Raw genomic sequence first — 19,883 nt, 5'->3', positions numbered from 1 at the left:
ATAGCGACGTCTATACTGATTGTGAACCAGGAAAAAGAAAGACAATAAAACTCAACGGGACCCTGTAGTAAGAAAAACGCCACGAGGCCTATACTATGGCAAGCGTGGGCCCGTCTTCGAAATTGTCCACCAAGCGAGGTCAGGAAGTCGATCTCTCCTAGGAAGCAGCCACTTTTGTATAAATCTCGCATTATCAAACGTGGTTATGGTTGAGTGGAATGGATCATCCGCGAGAAGATCATTATTCGATGGATAAGCCAAGTGACGACTGTCTTCATCACTGCCTTCGATCCAGCTCCATAGAAAAGCAGACATCTCGGCAAGAGATTATTGAAATATTTTGTTGATCACTTTTGTACTTTGGCATTCTTCCCATGCTGTAAGCCATAAGAATTTTCTATCCACCACCGTAATTTTTTTATGAACTTTTCCAATGACATCTGATCTCCATTGGGAATAAAACCCGACTTTGACGTCCATCCAATAATGGTGGACAAGAGAATCCCCCGTTGGTGAGAAACTATTTGCTCCAATCATCAAACCACACCGCTCCATTTTCTTCTACTTAATTCCATTTTATTGGTGTTCCGTAGCACGCAGCCCGATAAATGAATGCAGAACCAAGGGCTTTCTATTGGTTAGTTAAATTCTATCTCTTGCATGCTGTCCATACAGGACAGGAAAATCAAGCCGCCTGCAGGCGTTTAGATACATTTTGAACGAGACTAGCTTGACACTAATAATATTTGACTTGATTGGGCACATTATGTGCAAATAAATAAAGCATGAGTTAAACACTGTATACTCCTTTTTTCATTTACTCTTTCTGGGTGGTTTACTCTGTGTAGAACCCATAGTCTAAATACTTTTTATGACTGCAAGTGTTTAAAATATCGTTTTATATTTAGCTAATACTGCTATGAAGCTATTCGCAAACTTATAAGCAAGTACTAGTAGTAAGTGCATCAAAAAAGCCTCTGTCTCTCGGACCCAGAAAGTTGCAAAAGGTCCGAGGAACATTGAAATAACAGAAAGAATCAATAAATAATGACTTATTTGCATTTATAGACATCATATACTTCTATCTATCAAAAAACTTAATCAAAATAAATGATATTTTTGATACGTGACTGGAAGTAATCATTAGTAGAGACAAAATGTATTCGATCGCAGTAGAGGTCAAAAATACGAACACTCCGTGGAGAAGTACACCAATCAATCCTTGACAATATCAGACGTTATATTTCAATCTTATCATTACACGTTTACGATAATGCAAGTGGCTTAAATTGGAAATGTCCACAATAGTGCACTGATTCAGGCCAGGCCCTTCCGGACCGTCAGCACTCGAAACTTACGCGCTTTTGAGTGGCCTGCTGAGCATAATTATTCTTCCAATCAGAATCATGCTCGGGTTTGTCAGTCGCGGAATGTTGAATGGCCAATGCTGGAACTCTGATTAATGAATCTTTGTCCAGTCCTTGTGTCGCGGTATCGAAGCATAACTTGGTGAAAGAAGAAAAAAAAAAGGGAATTGCGCTGAACAATGAGCTGTGCCTCTAGTGAGCTTTACCCATTTTGGATATTCTTAGATTGTCGAGAACCCTACAATCAAGTATGGAGACATGTCAAAGAAAAGTCGGGAAGTGTTCTAGACTGTTCTTTGGCGGCGCCACAGACAGTCTAGGCAGCGGTGTAAGGTGATCCTATAATAGAAACAGCAATGTGTTAGCTGATCGTGAGGAAACGATAGGGCCATGGATAGCATAGTTGGGGAAACAGAGAGCTCATAGCCTTGCCGTTAGCAATCCTACGTATGTAGCCATGCTCAGCGCTGAACTAGAAACAATATCAAGTCATCCATATACTTCCAGCATTGCCAGGCATTATGATAGGCTGGAATGTTGTAGAAAACCCACCGAGAGCGGAAGCATAGAAAGAGGGGTAGGATAATCAAAGACGTTTGCAAGTTTCTAACATCATCATTGTATCAGCCACGTTCTCTGGAATTTTCCGATATTATATCCTCCAAGGTTCCTCCTCTTCCTCTACATTCTTATTTCCTTCTCCACTCTCTTGAAAACAACTTGACACGTCAACCTTTATTGACCGCCCACGAAGAATTTCAATCCTGCCGGGACGGGTAAAAAGAGGGTGAAAGCAAAACGCAGCCCAGTCAGGCTCTTGGCACAAGAATGCGTATCCGATCACCTGGTGATAATATCCACATGTTATATCCTTTTTATTGATCCTATTTACTCCCCAAAAACAAATAACCTCTCATTTTCTCATCGACAAGTGTTACCGATCGGTTGTATGAATCGCCAGCAAACTGGACATGACAGCCTTTCAAAATTCTGGAACCATCATTATTAACCCGTCAAGAAGTCCACATAAACAAACAATCATCCTCCTGCACGATCGCGGCGGCGACGCTACTGGTTTTGGCCCTGCCATACTTTTCAAGCCTTTGCGTGTCCGTCGTCTAAGATCCAATATCTACCACAGTTCTCAGGAAACAACCACATTGAAAGCAAAATTTCCGCATGCAAAATTCATATTCCCGACCGCAGCGAGTCAATATTCCAAGGCTTCGGGGCATGATTTGAACCAGTGGTTTGATAATTGGCCACTTCACGCTACTACTAATGACCCTGATGATCAAATGCAAAATGAGTGGCGCAATAGTCTACCGATTTCTGGACTCAGACAAACTGTCAGGACGCTTCACGAACTCCTGGAAGCCGAAATAGGTGAACTGGGGGGCAATGCAAGCGGAATAGTCCTCGGGGGCTTCGGCCAAGGATCTGCGGCGAGTTTTATTTCTGCCCTCCTCTGGGAAGGCAAGAGTTTGGGAGCATTGACTGGGATGTGTGGTTGGCTGCCTTTTGTGGAAGATATTACAAGGGCAGCACTGAACGAAGATGCCGATATGACGCCAGCCGACAACGGTGATAACAGGGAGACTGACCAGAACACAGCAATACAAAGGGGGGTGAATAAGTTGAGAGACATTCTTGAGCTACCCTCCTCATCTACTGCAAGCTTATCGAGTAACGCTTCAATTCAAAACACTCAGCTTTTCATAGCACACGCGGCCCAAGACGGTACGGTACCTATTGCGTTAGGCCGGCGAGCAGGGAATTGTCTGGAGGCACTAGGACTAGATGTCGAACGAAAGGAATACATGAATGGTGGCCATGAATGTTCAGAGGAAATACTTTGTGACCTTGTGGACTTTCTGTGGAATACATTGGATTCTTAAATCATCGACAGTATAACCTTCAAATTGATGTCACAAACATTCTGTCATGGTGAGTATGCAATGTGTCCGACATTCTTTCAATGACTTCATCAAATAGTTTAAATCATCGAAAAGCCAAACAGCAATATATGGGTCACAAAAATGATTCTTCCAAACTGCAAGTTAATTGCAACTATTGACGTAGTACCGCCAGTTTGTGGTTCCGTTACTGTGGGTGCAGCGGCAGCACGACCGGTCGAGGATGTTGTGTCGGAAGTGACCACCGTATGTGCTGCCTGGCTTGTACTTGGGGTATAGCTTGTAGTTGAGAAAGATGTTGTTGATTCTGTGTACGATGATTCATCATCGGCGCTGCTACTACTAGTCATGGTCTCTTTTCTAGAATTTCTCATAGTAGTAGTCTCTGTTGGAAGAGACGTGATTTCAGTTGCTGTTGCTGTTGCTGTGGCAGTTCCTGATGTGATTATAGACGACGTCGAGGTAGTGGTCGGATATCCTGTTTCACTGAAACTGACATCATCATCATCATCATCATCATCATCATACCTCCCATCGCAATCCTCTCCCCATGGACACTATTCCGTCAGCTAATACCATGAAAAGGGGTGCGAAATTGGTCAACATACACATCCTGTATCCGTACACTTATATCCATACTCGCACTAAACACAGGTGTTATTAGTTCCAGGCGCTTACTCACGCCAGGCAAAGGGATAGCACTAACATATCCTTCTATTCCACAACAACTGGCGTCAATAGGTATGCACCCATCTACGCAATCGGTTTCAGTGTACACTTCACAACAAAAGCTCGGCCCACTGGCGCCCGCCTCGTCGTTGTAGCAAAGCTCAACAGGGCCGCAACAGTTACTATCTTTGCAACATGTTTCGCAGCAGGAGACTGTTCAGAATGACCGGATGAGAATTTCATATCTATTAGTAGTTGTGGACACTTACAGTTATCATCGCATAGGTATTCGCCAGGATAACACTCGCCGTAATACCCACTATACCGAGCTAGAAGGTTTGGAGATGAAGCAGGGGATACTGAAGAATTTGTTGTTGGTTTGAAATTTGGGGTGATAAATGGTTTGAGTTTGGTAGAGGTAGTGGCGTTAATAATGACCAAGAGGAAAAGGCCGTAACTAGCTACGGTATTCATCCTGAAGGTCCCTCTTTATCCTTGAAGGTCTATTTTCAGGAATTTAAAAATCACTCAGAGGCGATGTTGGATGTCAAACCTTGTTGAGGAAATTTGGAAATCAGCCTCCGTCAGTCTCAAGATTAAATACCCGCTTGGCGCATGGGAAACATCCTGCTGGCTGAATTAGTCATTACAACTCTTATGGACAATTGCTAAGCCCTTGGCATGGAACTCTCTGTTTCCGAGTTGGCAGCGCAAGGACCTTTCGATCTTTTAACTAGAGAGTCAATTTGCAAGTTCCGAAATGCCAATACCACCGTCTATCTTGGCTCGGCTGGTGTCTCGTATTCGGCCGAATTGGGGAAAAATCGTGTTCCTTGGCATTAGAATAAGAGATTGTGTTAACAACGACAAAAAAACTTTCAAAAACCTCTGGATAGTAAAAATTAATCACTCGATTTCTTCTATTATCACTGCCGCATACTGATTATCGCAACTCAAGTTCAGTACGTGATAATGGCACGAGTAACATGAACATAGTATCTCGCCACAATGCATATATCAACATACCCGCTCAGATCTTATCCCAGATAAACATCAACTTCAATTTCCAAATTTTGTTCTGGAAAAGGCAAGGAGTGTACACCTAGCATCGTCCAGGTAGGTGCGTGGTTCGGACACCATTTCTTCACATGCTGCACCATCAACTCTATGATCTTGTCGCGAGTATCCGGCAGATTAACGTGATATGTTCGAAGTTTGATAACGCGGTCCCAACCAGTCTTTTCCTCTGAATGAGAAGGATGTTTGGATTTTTCGAGGGTGTAAAGAATAACCGCATTGATGTTGGAGAAGGCCTGTGCGACTTCTTCCTCAAGGGTTGGCGGAACCTTCATAGTTTCGGGGCCTATGCCAGCTAGTTAAAATGTGACTTATTAGTGTATAACTCAAAAGTGTTTTGATTGAACAAAGTCTCAGATCTTTGCAAAGAGATACGTAAAACATGAAACAGAGTGACAGTACTTTGACCCGCAAGTTCCATCCGATCCCCCGTAATTACAGCTTCACTGAAGCCATACTTATCTTGGAAGTGCTGACCCCGTCCGGGTCGAGAGTAGGAGACCAGCGACGACATAACCAATAAAGTGCGAGGTGATTCAAGATGTCCTGATGAATAATGGTTCACAGTCAACCAATTCGATGAAGTGGCTTTGGAAGTTTAAGACAGAGCACTGCAAATAAGAGAGTCGGCGCAGTCAGCGGCTACATAAATGTATATAGAAGTGAATAATGAGTATTAGAGATATAGATGAAGTGAAGACAAGAGAAGGTTTATCCTGCTCCACCCTGCACAGGGGCCAATTAAGAGAAGCAGTTTACCAACAGATATTTTCTACCCCGCGTAGTTTCTTTGCAATGGTTTGTGATGCTGATAGTTGAGCATCGCACTAAGGATCAACAAAGAGAAACCAAGGATCAAAATCCCAGCCTAGTAGCAGGTTATTGTACCGCTATACACAACCATAACCGATTATATTGATATGAGATACAAATGCAGTATATTCCATTCTAACCATACTAATCCGAGAAGCCATGCATTGTCAACTGCAAGAATCAAGTTATGAATCTCGAGGAGCTCAGACTACTCACTTAGCACTGGGTTTGTAGCTAATAATGACATATGTAAGGCTAATCACCTGGCTGACAACTGAAAGATCAACACGATATTCCGATATCCGTAGACAAGTAGACAATACGAGGCGTCGGGCAATAGGATAATCTGCTCAAAACTTTGTTCTCTAAGCCAACTACCACAGTCCTGGTAGTTTAGTTCACAGAACCAAAATCTTCATTGAAATTTGGTATTCGGTTGACTTTTGAACCCAGAAATAGACATAATGGCTCAAGCTATTATTGTCAACAGCCGAGTCTAATTTCACCACCCTGGTACGCACCCTGGTACGAACCGGGGTGGTAGTATGAAGAACCTAGTTCTTTTTGATAATTCTTCCTTCTTGTGAGTTTCAATGGTTCCGTGTTATTTGAGGCGGCGTATACCATATTTTGCGCTCCTCCTTTCTGATCAAATAAAGTCCTGCACTAATCTGATCTAGGACTGCCATCCCGTCCAAGAGTGCTCTGTGAAAACTGATATATGCCGCTATATCCTGCAACCTTCTCCTCTAACCTATGCAACGTAATCTGCCCAAGCTTGGCATTCCTGCTAAGGACAATCCCAGTTGGATTTCTAACATCAAGTAAAGCGCCCAGAGCACCATCATACCCAGCGTCAATAACCCCAGCTGTGAGTAGCGCACCTGAGCGCCATAACGATGATCTCACAAATATTTGGCCCATACAGTCAAGTGGGATGTGAACTGTTTCGTTGAACTCGACTAGATATGAACCTTTCGATAGTGTAACTACCTCCTTCTCCGGACAGAACGGAAGTTCTAATGTTTTTGCTGCTTGGCGACGAGAATTGTCAAAGTCGATTGTTGCTGGAGATGTCCAGTTGAGAACGCGACGTAATGTGAGATCGACTCCGCATGGCTGTACTTGTTGGGGGGCTGACAGTACGTCTCGTACTATATTACGCTTTATGATGGATGCCCCGCTAAGCATCGTTATATTCTCGACTAGAAGGCGAAAGCAGGACGAAAAAAAAAAAAGAGGACGGGAGAGTGTGTTGCTATTCAACAGAGAGGGCTCGGGATTATATAGGCTGAGTACCCCCATTGGAGCGCCAAGGGAAAGGCGTAAATATGGCCCTAGGTGGTGCGATTCTATAGTAATCAATAGGCAGTAAACAAGGCTGTCAGGGGATCCGCTTCTAGATGCCCCGGGATCCCCGCTAGGCTCTAACCGCTAAACAACTGCTAAACAACCCAAAGCCTCACTACAGTACCTGTCTGTATTCATGAGAAGCCCAAACATTCTTGGATTTAATGTTGGCGACCACCACCTTACAAATGCAGCCTGACTGCGAGGGTCGGTCAGGATCTGGCTACCAGCTATTATATTCACTAACCATCCCAAGTGACCTCCACAACAGCTAGAACTGACCGCGGTGGCTGGTGGACTCTAGTTAACTGGAACCTTCCGTCTGCCCTTTTCAAAAGCGCCGACCACTCTTGAGCAGTGCGTTCTCTGGCGTTCTGAAAAGCCAGCATATACATGTCGCTGTCACTATCGGCCTGATCAGCAAGTCAAACTTCCCGCGAGAATATTTGTGGCATGGCATAGCCCTTACCGTGCTTCTCGCTCTACCAGATAGTGCGCTTGGTGCCATGCTGGAATAACACGGTCATTGATCACCACCTTGGCACCGGGCTTCAAAGCAGGGACTAGAGCCTGAATTATCTTTATCGCATATTTATCCGACCAATCATGAAGTATCATTCGCAGCAGATAGATGTCAGCTCCTTTAATGGGCTGTTCTTTGAAGAAGTCGTGCGACTGAAAGGTGATGCGCGGCTTGTATTTCGCTGGGAGAGAATCCTGTCCACGCGAGACAACTTCGGGATAGTCTTGAACAATGCATTTGACATCGGGACTATGGTCAAGCAGTGCCTGTGAGACTTGGCCGACTCCACCACCAACATCGACTACAGTGAGTTGCTGCTCACTGGACCCCCATGGGAAGACCTCTGTCAAGTGATGATGCGAGAATCCAGGAAGCGTTGACTGCCATCTCATTGCCTCCGCAAAGGTATTGGCTCTGTCTGGCATGTTCGCAAGTGCCTTAAAGAGCGAGAGTTCTGTGTCATTTTGTATGCTCCATCCCTTTTTTATGGGATTAATACAATATACTGTAATTGCGGTACTGTGGCTTACACAAGATTCGGGCTCTTCAGAAAGCGGATCTTGAACCAAGGCAGATGCTGTCTAGAGTGTATCTAACGTGTTAGGACATTTAGGGACGCAAGCTATTAGAAACTGCAACCTCACCTTGCATGTTGCCGGAAGCGTCTCCTCGAGACCGACCATATGATATTGCCGCATTCCGTCGTTCTCGCTAAGAGCTCTCGAAGCTGCTGTGTGCACGAAATATCCAGGAGAGGACTCATGGTAGATATGGTACGTAGCGCTATGTGATAGGAGACGCCCGACAAGACTTTCGGGCAGGTGCAGCTTGCTAGCTAGATCTTGAACGGTAGTTCCCTCAGGGGGGAAGTTTTCAGCAATCCCCAAACGAATAATAGGGTGTACACTGAGGGCGGGATTGCGCTGCGGTAATGGCTTAGCCTCATCACTACCAGATTGAAGCAGAAAGGGGATTACCATCTGTGATGTTAACTGGAGGGTGGGATCGGTAAGTAGGGACCGAAGTTCATCCACCATTTGTAGTAACTCTAGCTTTGAGCGCAGGGCTGGAGTCTCTGGAGCATCGTTGGAGAGTGGTGGGGGAAGGCCCAGCTCAAAAGATGGCTCAGGAAACCCTGTCCGAGCGAGTTCATCACTGAGACGGTTGGCAGCCTCCGAAATGTGAGCAGCGCGCTCTTTCAATGTCAACGTCTCCATTTTCGAATCAGTTGAGAGGACGTTGGAAGTTGCTATGGAAAAGGCAGGGCAAGGGATACCAAAGCGCCTTTAAACTCTAGACAATGAACGAACTTACACTTATATCGCTGGTCGCGCCCAGCTCAACCTTGGACCCCTGCGGGTTTCAGCTCAACGTGAAGGATCAATTGGATCCAACCAATGCCGAATTTTGGTCATACATGAGAACTCTAGTCTACGTTAACACCTAGACTGCCGAGGAGCAGAACACACAAAACTGAGACAACACCTAGATGCATGGCTGTGCATATATTGTGCATACTGCTAACCTAGAAGGCCGGCTCGGAGAGTATTGACACGTGAAAATTCAAATGTGCCCGAGACACTTTTTGTGAATAGAAATCAAACAAAAAACAAAACACGAGACGCACGACAATCAACGAAGATAGCTGCATCTATGTGCCTCAATTATTTGCCTTGGCAGGTAGTACCCTACCTCCTCTGATTTCCTTTTAAAATCTCCACATATCAATACTAACAATACTTCAACCAGATGTTTTGAATTAAACGACAGGCGGCTCCCTCAAGAAGGCTAAATTTGATCAGACATAAATTGGTGTAAATCTTAATACTGTATCAAATTTTGTCATATTAAGTGATAAGTCAAAACTAGAACCGCAAGGCATGGATCCGCCGCAACTTCCGCATTCCATACCACGAAGCCGAGACTATCGCAGCAAACGAGGTGAAAACGATAGCAGCGAAAGCCTGACCACTGTCCTCGAAATAGTTTAGCACATTCATACCATACCAACCCGCAATAAGAGTAGGCCCTGCGATTGCCAGCATCATAATCTCAATCTTTGCTTCCAATATCATGATCTGGTTTCGTCGCACACTAAGGGTGGACTGGATGGTTTCCTCGGTGCGTCGAATATTGTCAATTAGACTCGTTGCATCCTGCACCACCGAATCGCTTGCCTTGAAGTACGCTTCGAATAGATACTCCACATCCTGGTGATCCTCCGCAGCGTGTGGCTTTCCGGCCCTCTTATCGGTGAGATACATACTAGCCATGTCCTCATCTTCATTCAGAACTTCCTGTACAGTGTCTCGCACCTGAGACGTACGCTGTTGGATACGGGCGAGCTTCCGCGTCAGATCGAGGATCAGGCGTAGTTCTGTGTAAACTAGGCTTTCGTCTCCGCCTAGCTTGTCTAGGGTGGTCATTTTTAACGTATTATAAATTTGCTGCTTGGTCAGGATGTATTCGGCCCGGAGGACCGATGTTACAGCTGCAAATGCGGCTTCCACAACGCATAGCTCGTAGGGCTGGTTCACTAACCAGCCAACATTTGACTGCTCGACTCGGGTCTTTTCCTCAATGAAGTGAGTAAATACGCGCGATACGGTGCGATTATCACTACCACTATCAGTATTCTGCTGTGGCTCGTGGCTGTTGTCCCTTTGACCAGGAACAGGGTCAGGAGAGGAGGATTCGGTGACGGTAAATAGCAGAGCATGATCATGTTGCACCAATAATCGCAAATCAAACAGGTGAATCAGGATTGTATTCTCCCTGACCAGGGTATGCGGGAATCCACCGGATGGCAAATCAAAGACATGCAGATCTCGCGTGCTCAACCCATATCTGTCGGCAATATTGAGTTTAGTCGTGTGGCCGGCGATGGGTGCGGTCCCATTACTGTTGTACCGCGTATATTTCAACGACACGTTTCCGTTCATCGGTCGTTGGGAAAGCTGAATTGACAAATCGTAAATATGGTTTGAGCTTACGGCCTTATCTCCAGGTAATGAAAAAGATGCACTACTCAAGTCGCGGTATCTATTGTGAAAATCCTGTCGGGTAGTTATTTGCATAAACCGTATCGTCACCCCTCGTGGAGGCCGTGGTACATCTCGCCAGGCCGTGCATGACCGGATTATTCTGGTCAATGACTTGCCTGGGCCTGGGCGGATTATACCTGGGGAAAATAAAGACATTTCAATTGCGGACAGGCATTTGAGGATTGTGTTGACGGGCGATGGGAAAGGTGATAGAAACCATGGCGGATCTTCAAGCATAACAAGAGTGGGCCCACAATAATCCACGCCCACTAACACCCCCTATTATTTCCTAGTGCTGAAACGAGACCAAACTATCAATTACACACGGTTTTGCTTTCTTAGCCAGGCTGTAAAGGAGTGTTTGATTTAGGCAAGCCTTGTATGCTGCTGACCCTCATCTAATATCGAGAGTTCTGATGAGTTTGTATGTTAATAGATGTGCCTATGCTCTTTCTCTATAGGACTTAAAGCTACGCAAGATATTAATATTGAAGTTATTAAATGATAAGAGTTTAGATTCCATACTAGTTTGGCAAAGCCTAAAAAGAAAAAAGAAAGGAAAGTTTCATAAAGGGTGTCATCGCAAAAGCAATCGTTCTCGAGGTACCTAAGAAATCGTCCGCTTGCTCTCATTGTAGTGAAATTCACCTGAACCAGCCTGCTCCCCATACGCAAAACAAATACTGTAACTAACGCCTAATGACTCGAAAATGGTATCATTGCCTAGCTCTTGCGATTTTACTCGAAAAATCCAGGAGGAAGGGCGGCCAGGGCAACGACGGTGCTTATACCGCCAACCACAGCCCCAACCATAGCAGCGGTAGCGTATTTGATCACGTTTCCGGGCTGTCGTGTCTTAACTCGCTTACGACGGTGTTCTCGATTGCGTCCGGAATGTTGATTAGTTGCATTCACAACTTTGAGATCCGAAATGACCAGATCTTTGAGGTTGACTTGTGGCTGAGCATCTGGCAGGCTATCCTGAGTATTAGGCTCCCGCTCCTTTTCAGTTTCCTTGGGTTGATCGGTCTCCAATTCATCTGCTTTTCGTTTCAAAGAGCAACGAAGTACGGACTGGCCTGAAGTCTTTTCGAGGATATCTTCAATCGAAACACGTGTAGGGGTGGGCTCGGTGGACTTCTGGGCTTCATTGGAGGACCCAGGTTTCGATTTATAAGTGAATAGCAGATGTGGGTCGGTATTGTCAAACGTAGATTGGGGTTGAGCAATTCCATTTCCTTCATCCGACAAGTGGCGCAAATATCCCGAAGAGCGATGTGGACCAAAAGGGAACGACTCATTTGCGGCATTAGGGACGTATTGATTCAATAAGCTTGACCGCGCTTCTTGGCATACAGGTGCAGGAGGTTCATGTAGGTCGTAGAGACAATCCATATTGGACGTAAAGTCTTGGAATGACGATTGATAATTTGGCACGCTATTCCCTGAAGACTTTGCCATCGCCTTGTCCGATGGACTAGGAATACGTGGAGAATGGAAGTGAGACCACTGGCCTTGATTATTTGCGGAAGTTGCTACAAGATGAGAAGGCTCTGTTTGGAAAAGAGCTGGTGGACGAATAACCGGCGTCAAGGTAGGTGCGGGACAATAAAGCGCAGACCCCGGTGGAATGAAACTTGGAGTGTTTGTCTGTGCCATCTTCTTGACAGGCTCCTCAATAGCACGTCTAGGAATCGGTGATGACGGTAAATTGGCATCGTGGGCCGAGGATAGAGCTTGCTGAGAGGATGTGAGAGGTACATCATCCTGATCCATACCCATCATTTTAGGAATATCTTCTTCATCTACATCAGACTCTTCGACATCTTGCATGTCTTCGTCGTTTGGGGGAATCCATGCAGATCCTGACCCGTTGTTTGAATCGTTGTCAGAGTCTGGTTGACTATCGGTATCGTCAAACTCCAGAACATCAGTGCGATAGATATCAAGAGGAGAGGAAGGTGGAATCTGCTCCTCTTGACCAAAAATCATGGACTCTTGCTGAGAACCCGCAGTCGCATCCACTCTGATTGGTTTGGCTCTAGGTAATTCAGAATGCTTTGCCTCGGGGGATGTTACGGGAGATGTCAGATCCACAGGCCGGCTAACGTCAGAGCCATAGTCGGCATCCGTAGAACCAGCGGATTCGGAAGAGTCTTCAACAACCACAATCACATCGTCGTCGTCATCGGGTACCCTGAAGGTATTTGTGGGTGTCTTTGACGGTTCGGCAGGCGTCAGGTAAGCTGGTTTTGAGTCGTACCAATTACAGTCAAAACGAACTGCTATAGGCCTGAATGTTTCTATCGCTTGAGAGTTAGTAGTGAGAAATGATGCTTCAGACGTGGCTAGGGACATACGGGGACCTCGAGAAACCTCACTTCCGAAAGTCAAGACATCACCATTCTTGACAGGGACATTCTCTTTCGCGGTAATCTTCTTGTCGTTGACGAGCGTTCCATGCATGGAACCATGATCTCTGATGTAGATGGCCTAAACACAGTCAGATTCATTAGACGTGTTTCATCTTGGCTAGCGTCACAGACTTACCTCCATCTCCAACGACACACTGAACTCGGCGTGCTCGCGAGACATGACACGAGAGTCAAACCAGCCATTATCATGAGCGGGAACAAGGTTCTTCGTCTCGGATTTCGAAGCTCTGCCGATGGGAGCAGTGTCATTGTCAGATGCAAAGGTCAAGGAGCGGAAGGGCAGAGTGTCGGGAGCGTAAACGGGCGTCAGAGTGACTACCACTGGAAGCTAGTCAGCATCGCTCTCTATCTTGAAGGAAAAGGCATCGCCATGAGCTTACCGTGGCGGCCGTCCATTTTGCTGAGTTTGTCTTGTTCTTCGATCAGGCGGTTTTAGGCGTGACTATTCGTTGGTAGCAGGTGGGAGGAGAGCTGGTGGTTGAGGCTGGTCAGGTACCCCACCTCGCAGGCCAGGCGATACTGAAACGATCGGCGGAAGTGGTGAACACCGTGAGTGACAGGCCAGTTACACCGCGCTGCTAGTGTCTGCGAGAGACGACGTCAAAGTAAAAAAGAGGAGGAGGAGGTTGGTGATGGGGAGTGTGGTGGAAAAAGGGAAGATGAAGTGTTGGCAGGCAGAGGCAGCAGACGTGAGCATTTCACCTGGATGGAAGTTAATCAGGCATTAGCGACCAATGATGGCAACAGGGCGAGCGGGGTTTGTGAGTCAGCGTGCTATTCTTATTTTGCCCTCTATTTGCTTGTTTATTATTAACTATTTATTGACTATTTATTTATTTGGTTCTGTCGATGATATGAATGCGTCGATCTAATAGAGCTAGCAGTGCTGGTTCTGATCGAGGGCCTCTGAGCTGGGGGGCTGACATCCACACATTATATACCCCGTACAAGTACCGCCAGTACCAGTGTACTATGGCACCTGTACTTAGAGCCAATAACATACATGCAGCAGTGATACAAGCAAGATAAGGCGTCAGATGACCGGGCGCGTCTTCCGAGCACGCAGCTTCAATGATGATGACATGCCGTCAGCTGATGGAGCGATAACGATAGCGATAGTGATAGCGATCGTGGTAGATAAGAGACAGTGGAGATGTCACGTGCACCGAAAGTGCTTGGCTTCTTTCTCTTATTTCTTGTCACAGCAGTAATAATAATGCTAAGCTAAACTACCTCACAGCACCAGCGACCAGCTACCAGCGACCAGCTACCCGGCTACACTATGCCGTCGCCGACCCGACATATATATTGTAGTTGTACTTCTCACAGCTGTCCGTGATCTTCAAACCGCCCGCCCCGCTGAGAATCGTCTTGTTGTTGCGACTCACCGAGAACGACTGCGTGCCCAACCCCATCGTCACGTTTGTCGTGACAATACCTGCACCCACATCGACGCTCACCGGCGCGTTGGATCCGCTGGTAATCGTCAGCGTGGCCTTGTCCTTCAGCATCGTCGCGACAAAGACCGTGTCTGTAAGTAGGTCGCGTCCGTTCGGCGCCGCCAGTGTGTCGTTTGTGCACGTCACGTCCTTGGGTGTCGGTCGATACCAGTACACCAGCTCCTCTGTGTCGATGGTTGGCGTCGATTCGCCTGCCTTGTAGGCCTTGATGTATGGCTTGAACAGGTCACGCAAGGCATCGTGGGGGAAGCCCTTGGCCCATTGCGAGGAACCGTCGTCCGAGTGAGCGGCCGAGTATGGACCGATATAGTGGGATTCGCCATAGTCTAGAATAGATCAGCCGATTTATCTTCCACTTCCACACTTTCAACCTACCGTTCCAAGTGATAATCTCGACCAAACTCGGTTTCAGCGACAAGATCTCCTCCCATCGCAGGGTAGGCAGATTCTCGCAGATAAAGACCCAGTTCTTGCTGTTGAAGTGAGTGAAAAACCAGGGTGAAACAGCTGCAGAGATCAGTATATCGATCATTTGTCGATCAGTAGTCTAGACTCACGAGCCATATAGCTTTGGGTTTTAAGGTCAGAAACAAACATGTCGTCCCATCTGGTGGTCATTGGCCCTTCGATAATGCTGTTTCCACCGTCAGTCGGCCATGCATACCAGGAAAATGCACCATCAGCACCACGCTGAGTATTGCTTGACGACTCTGCAGGGTCTTGCAAGTTCGGGAGGGCCCAGAGGGAATGGTTTGTCCCGGCCTTAACAGGAGTCCAATCGAAGCTGTCTCCCACAAAGGTGCTCACAATGGCAGCGTTGTTATACTGCATCTGAGCTGGGTGGCCTGCGTATGTCTGCATGTACTGTGTGATATTCGCGGTGTCTCCATTGCTCCAGTAAGCAAAGTCAAAAGAGATGAACACCTTGAAATCAACTGCCTCGGCAGCCTGGTAGGCTAAGGCTAGTTGCGTGGGAGTATAGCTATCAACGCTAGCACAGTTAAGGGCGAAAGCGTCGATACCAGTATCTTTCGCAAGATTCATATCGGCTTTCCAGTCGTCGATGGTATAGTTCTGCACGATACCGACCTGTTGTTGTCAACAAATGCTCCCATCACAACAGCTTCTTGATACTAACCATGAAATGAGCAAACACATATTTAGACTCCGCCTGACGCTTGCTCGACTGTGCCAGCACGGAGGCAGTAGTAGGAAGAGCGCAAGCCAGAATGGCTGCAGCTTCGAAGAGGTCTTTCAAATGCATATTCACTGGTTGTCTCACAGGCAGAAAACAAGACAAATTCCACCTGGTCAGTCGCCAGACTTTATAAATCCGAGTGTCACATAAACCTCCCATCAACCTCTTCGTCACTGCTCAATTTTCGCCCCGTTTCTCGCTGGAATCACGGAACAGGATCACCACCAATCTAAAATTCTAGCTGCAACGCCATCCCCACACATTTTCGCCCTGGGGGTGGATCGTTTCATTTGCCGACAGGAGCTAACCCACGTGCATCATTATTTTTCTGTCGATCGATTTATGACCGCGCATGAAGAATAGCTCCTCTCCAGTCTGGCGATAGTCTAATATGTTGGTGATGTTTCCGGCAAGTGACCGGCTTGGGTTGCATCGGCACGCTACACCTAGTTTTGAGTATTTCGACACCCCAAGCTACATCCCATTACTGCTGTTTATTCTTTATCCCTGCTGGCAGAGGATCATTAACATTATCTCTATCTATCTCCCCTATTGTATTCCAAACACTCCCATCCGCGTAAATATGTGAAACAGCCATAACAACTCTCCGACGACTAACAAAACCTTCATCTGATTCAACCTTAATAATATCAATCAATGCACCATGAAACCGCCTCGTACGTCTAGGTAAGAATGACGATGACACCCTCCTCAACCGCATACACCTATATGACAAAGGGTTGGATATAGTATTAAGATTTACACAAATTTATGTCAAAGTAAATAGAGTCTACCTTGAAGGACCGCCCAGACAAATTATCAATTATTAGTAGTATTAATATCAATCGATCACTCGATCCGTCTTTATTCATGTTTCTGTCACACTAGGAAAATATTTCGCTACAATTTTTTGTCGGTTTCTTACCATTTTCGAGTCTGGTATGTATGTATATATATGCAGGTCAGTCGGACAATCATCGGGTTTGAATGGAATGTAGTCTAATTCTGAGCGGGCGCTGACTTCCACGTATCAATGTATGGGCGATGCAGACATGTGAGAGTGGGATGCATGAGACCATCCAGGAGTTACTTAGTCAAATGATCGACGGGTGTATGAGCATTGGAAGGTTTAAGCCGCGGCTGCTGCTTATGGTGCTTAGGCTTTGTGAAAGTTTGCGAGAGTGTAATGTGACTGGTTGATGGAATGGACTATGTAGTTACATTTGGGATTGTGATTGATGCTACATCAACGAGCGGGTTATGTGACTAGGGAAATTTCGTCGTGGTGATTGGTGTGGAATTGTTTCGTCTTGTGAAATTTTTATTTTCTAGGGGAATAATTCAAGCGAGTACATGTAGCAGCCTGTGTCGACGTCAACCTTGATGTTTTCTCATGTTCGCTTACACGTCACTGGTCAATGTTGGGTAACATGCCCACTGGTACATGTAGTAAGTACATCATCCTGGGCAGGTTTTATATTTTGATCGGCATATTATTTAAAACACAAAAGAAATGAAGCCATAGATAATAAATAACTTATTTTATTGTACAAGATGAAAAATCATCTCCATCTGGCATCACGACCACCCATCGCCTTATCCATCTTTCTCCCTACCCAACCTTACTGTACACCTGACACTAGCCAGTCCGCAAACGAAACGCTGCAAATGACTATTCAAAAATATGAGAAGAAACAGATAGGGAAAGCTCACGGTCAGTGGTGAGAGACAATTGATATCACGTGACATCAAGATATTACACAAAATTCAACTTGTAAAACAATAGCAGGACTGGCTCGATATCGATGTATACAGAGGTTCGTAGATATAGATGGTGGCGACGAGGAATTCGAGTGCAGCTAGAGGATGTGTCTAAAGTTGAGAGAAGAGGGGGAAATGGCGTTGAAAGACATATTTCGAATGTAATCAGCTCAAAATCCTGGAGGGCCACCCAGGCCGGCTCCCATTGTTTGTAGGCGTGCAGCAAGCTGTGGGTACTTCTCTTGGACCTCGAGTTGGGTACGTGTGGCTTCAGCGTATGAAATCGCGTTGACAACCTCGCCCTCTGTGCGGGCAAGTTCTGCAGCTCGGGTGAAATATTTGAGGGCCTCAGCGACCTTACCTTGTTGTAGAAGAAGCTGGGCCATGGTACCAACGGCAATGTCGCACTCAGGGTCGACTACAAAGATAAGTAAGTCTCGATAACAATGAAAAGAATGCAAGTAAAACTAACTGATCAAAGCCTTTTGGCAGAGACTCTCGGCCTCCTTGAAGTCTTGCTTCCACTGGAAAGTACCGAGAGCCTTGTTAATCAAAGGCAGTACGTTGATAGCGGTAGGCTTGGTCTTGCTTTCCATCTCAATCGCCTTGTCAAATTTGTCAATAGCTCCCTGGAAATCTTGCTGGTCCAAAAGCAGCTCGCCATAGTAGTTGTAAACATCAGGAACATTCTCAAACTTCTTAACAGAGCGCTTAAATGTAGCCATGGCCGACGCGACAGATCCGAGCTTGTACTGGGTGACACCAAGCTGGATGTGAGAGTAGATAAAGGCCGGGTCGAGGTCAATGGATTTCTGGTAATCCTTCGCAGCCTCGGCAAATTCACCTAGAATGAAATGAAGTTGCGCGCGGTGGTAGTAGATGTCAGGATCGTCTTTGTTGTGGGCGATTGCAAGCTCGAAGTCGTCAACGGCAGCGTCCTTGTTGCCTAGTCCTCGTTAGTTTATACAAAACATTAAAAAAAGGGTAAACAAAACTCACCTAGTTCGAGATGCAGACTAGCACGCTTGATGTAGCTCTGGACTAGCGCCGGCTGAGCCTCGATGCTCTTGTTGAGACCATCAAGAGCGCCCAAGGCATTGCCTTGAAGATAGGTAAAGGTGGCGTGCATGTTCAATGCATTGGCTTCGTAATCACCAAGATCACCCAACTCGAGAGCCTTTTCAAAGGCCTGTGAAGCCTCGTCATAGCCCTCACCAGTCTTCTGCTCCATAGCTAAGTATCCTTTGCGCAATTGTCCCTTGCCCGACTCCTCGTCGACGTCATCGACATCAAGGCCCTCGGGCAATGGCTTGGTGCGGAAGCTTTGAAGATAGTTGGTGACGAAAGTAGCTCCAGGAAGTTTCTTTCCCTTTGCTTCCATGATCTCCTTGGCCTTTTTCTCCGCAACCTTCTTCAACAACCGCTCCAGAGATTCCCGGCTTTGTCGGTTGGTGAACTGGTCGATGATACAGCTGGCAGTGAAATCGAGGAGGGCATCATCGTATCGTTCCAAATGTTCGTAGGCAATAGCACGGCGATTCAAAGCTTTCAAGTATTCGCTATCCATAGCGAGGGCCGCGCTGGTATCCTCAACCACCTTGTCCCACTCAGACAACACATTCCAGCAAGCCGCGCGATTCGAGTAGAAAATCGGATCTGGCTTGCAAAGGATTGCTTTACCATATAGTTCAATCGCACGGTTGTATTCCTTCGATCCGTAAGCCTTGTTGCCGGCGGCTTTGAGTTTCTGGGCGTAAGCTTTTCTGGTCTATAGCATGTGTTATTAGCTATCTGGCTACCAATCTATCGATTTTAAATACGTACCTCTTCCGTCAATGAGTCAACAGTTGTCTCATCCACATCTGGGAGCTCCTCGGGTTCTTCTACCTTGGCCTTTTTGGACTCTGCAATCACCATTAGATTGTCCGACCGACTTGAATACTCAAAATACCTACCTTCAGCCTTTTCTTCCTGGGCCTTCTTCTCTTCCTCGGCTTTCTTCTTCTCTTTTCGTCGCTCCTTCTTGCTCTTTCGTGGGGCAGCGGGCTCAGTTGGTTTTCCAGAGGTAGAAAGGTAATAGACTGTTCCACCGGTCACGACTACGGCAATACCGGCAACCGTGTACACGACAGCCTTATTTTCTGAAACCCAGTTCGAAATGCGATCCCATACTGACGATGAAGAAGACGCTGAGAGAGAGGATGTGTCGATAACAACATTCTGCGCGGACGTGACCGCTGGTATTGTGTTTGCCATGTCTGGTGATGATA

The 19,883-nt window shown here is 46.3% G+C and overlaps 10 protein-coding genes across 10 annotated transcripts; 1 reads left to right on the top strand and 9 right to left on the bottom strand.

Moving 5' to 3' along the window:
• Positions 1–884: 884 nt before the first annotated feature.
• On the bottom strand, positions 885–1,141 carry BGW36DRAFT_384499 (uncharacterized protein; the record flags this gene model as incomplete). The annotated part of the gene is made up of 1 exon (XM_046216796.1): positions 885–1,141. The coding sequence occupies exon 1, from the start codon at positions 1,060–1,062 to the stop codon at positions 886–888; it is 177 nt and encodes a 58-aa protein (XP_046069844.1). The 5' UTR covers positions 1,063–1,141.
• Positions 1,142–2,338: 1,197 nt separating this feature from the next.
• BGW36DRAFT_430194 (Alpha/Beta hydrolase protein) lies at positions 2,339–3,265 on the top strand (the record flags this gene model as incomplete). Its single annotated transcript, XM_046220808.1, has 1 exon — positions 2,339–3,265. One exon carries the CDS (start codon positions 2,339–2,341, stop codon positions 3,263–3,265), a length of 927 nt encoding a protein of 308 aa, XP_046069843.1.
• A 460-nt stretch (positions 3,266–3,725) lies between these two features.
• BGW36DRAFT_384497 (uncharacterized protein) lies at positions 3,726–4,615 on the bottom strand. The gene has a single exon (XM_046216795.1). It carries the CDS (start codon positions 4,424–4,426, stop codon positions 4,037–4,039), a length of 390 nt encoding a protein of 129 aa, XP_046069842.1. The 5' UTR covers positions 4,427–4,615; the 3' UTR covers positions 3,726–4,036.
• Positions 4,616–4,875: 260 nt separating this feature from the next.
• Positions 4,876–5,304, bottom strand: BGW36DRAFT_454759 (uncharacterized protein; the record flags this gene model as incomplete). The annotated part of the gene is made up of 1 exon (XM_046221907.1): positions 4,876–5,304. One exon carries the CDS (start codon positions 5,302–5,304, stop codon positions 4,990–4,992), a length of 315 nt encoding a protein of 104 aa, XP_046069841.1. The 3' UTR covers positions 4,876–4,989.
• Positions 5,305–6,044: 740 nt separating this feature from the next.
• On the bottom strand, positions 6,045–7,087 carry BGW36DRAFT_384496 (dUTPase-like protein). The gene has a single exon (XM_046216794.1). The coding sequence runs from the start codon at positions 7,031–7,033 to the stop codon at positions 6,509–6,511; it is 525 nt and encodes a 174-aa protein (XP_046069840.1). The 5' UTR covers positions 7,034–7,087; the 3' UTR covers positions 6,045–6,508.
• A 220-nt stretch (positions 7,088–7,307) lies between these two features.
• On the bottom strand, positions 7,308–8,932 carry BGW36DRAFT_346155 (O-methyltransferase-domain-containing protein; the record flags this gene model as incomplete). The annotated part of the gene is made up of 5 exons (XM_046213217.1): positions 7,308–7,597; positions 7,662–8,194; positions 8,246–8,296; positions 8,360–8,638; positions 8,693–8,932. The coding sequence occupies 5 exons, from the start codon at positions 8,930–8,932 to the stop codon at positions 7,435–7,437; spliced, it is 1,266 nt and encodes a 421-aa protein (XP_046069839.1). The 3' UTR covers positions 7,308–7,434.
• A 648-nt stretch (positions 8,933–9,580) lies between these two features.
• On the bottom strand, positions 9,581–10,657 carry BGW36DRAFT_361987 (uncharacterized protein; the record flags this gene model as incomplete). The annotated part of the gene is made up of 1 exon (XM_046214327.1): positions 9,581–10,657. One exon carries the CDS (start codon positions 10,655–10,657, stop codon positions 9,581–9,583), a length of 1,077 nt encoding a protein of 358 aa, XP_046069838.1.
• Positions 10,658–11,497: 840 nt separating this feature from the next.
• On the bottom strand, positions 11,498–13,590 carry BGW36DRAFT_430190 (uncharacterized protein; the record flags this gene model as incomplete). Its single annotated transcript, XM_046220807.1, has 4 exons — positions 11,498–13,062; positions 13,120–13,252; positions 13,310–13,515; positions 13,575–13,590. The coding sequence occupies 4 exons, from the start codon at positions 13,588–13,590 to the stop codon at positions 11,498–11,500; spliced, it is 1,920 nt and encodes a 639-aa protein (XP_046069837.1).
• An 849-nt stretch (positions 13,591–14,439) lies between these two features.
• Positions 14,440–15,918, bottom strand: BGW36DRAFT_454755 (putative glucan endo-1,3-alpha-glucosidase agn1 precursor; the record flags this gene model as incomplete). Its single annotated transcript, XM_046221906.1, has 4 exons — positions 14,440–14,980; positions 15,030–15,161; positions 15,212–15,743; positions 15,793–15,918. The coding sequence occupies 4 exons, from the start codon at positions 15,916–15,918 to the stop codon at positions 14,475–14,477; spliced, it is 1,296 nt and encodes a 431-aa protein (XP_046069836.1). The 3' UTR covers positions 14,440–14,474.
• A 1,865-nt stretch (positions 15,919–17,783) lies between these two features.
• Positions 17,784–19,869, bottom strand: BGW36DRAFT_361984 (putative mitochondrial outer membrane translocase receptor; the record flags this gene model as incomplete). Its single annotated transcript, XM_046214326.1, has 5 exons — positions 17,784–18,031; positions 18,086–18,559; positions 18,613–19,381; positions 19,438–19,517; positions 19,569–19,869. 5 exons carry the CDS (start codon positions 19,867–19,869, stop codon positions 17,784–17,786), a joined length of 1,872 nt encoding a protein of 623 aa, XP_046069835.1.
• Between the last annotated feature and the right edge of the window lie 14 nt (positions 19,870–19,883).

The sequence above is a fragment of the Talaromyces proteolyticus genome (assembly GCF_021365285.1).
Source record: "Talaromyces proteolyticus strain PMI_201 chromosome Unknown BGW36scaffold_9, whole genome shotgun sequence".
In the NCBI taxonomy this organism is placed as follows: Eukaryota; Fungi; Ascomycota; class Eurotiomycetes; order Eurotiales; family Trichocomaceae; genus Talaromyces; species Talaromyces proteolyticus.
The sequence above is the reverse complement of the archived record's forward strand: the minus strand, read 5'-3'. Positions and strand labels throughout refer to the sequence as shown.

Coding starts and splice junctions, on each gene's coding strand:
- BGW36DRAFT_384497 (XM_046216795.1), bottom strand. CDS start 4,426: ATGAATACCGTAGCTAGTTACGGCCTTTTCCTCTTGGTCATTATTAAC.
- BGW36DRAFT_384496 (XM_046216794.1), bottom strand. CDS start 7,033: ATGCTTAGCGGGGCATCCATCATAAAGCGTAATATAGTACGAGACGTA.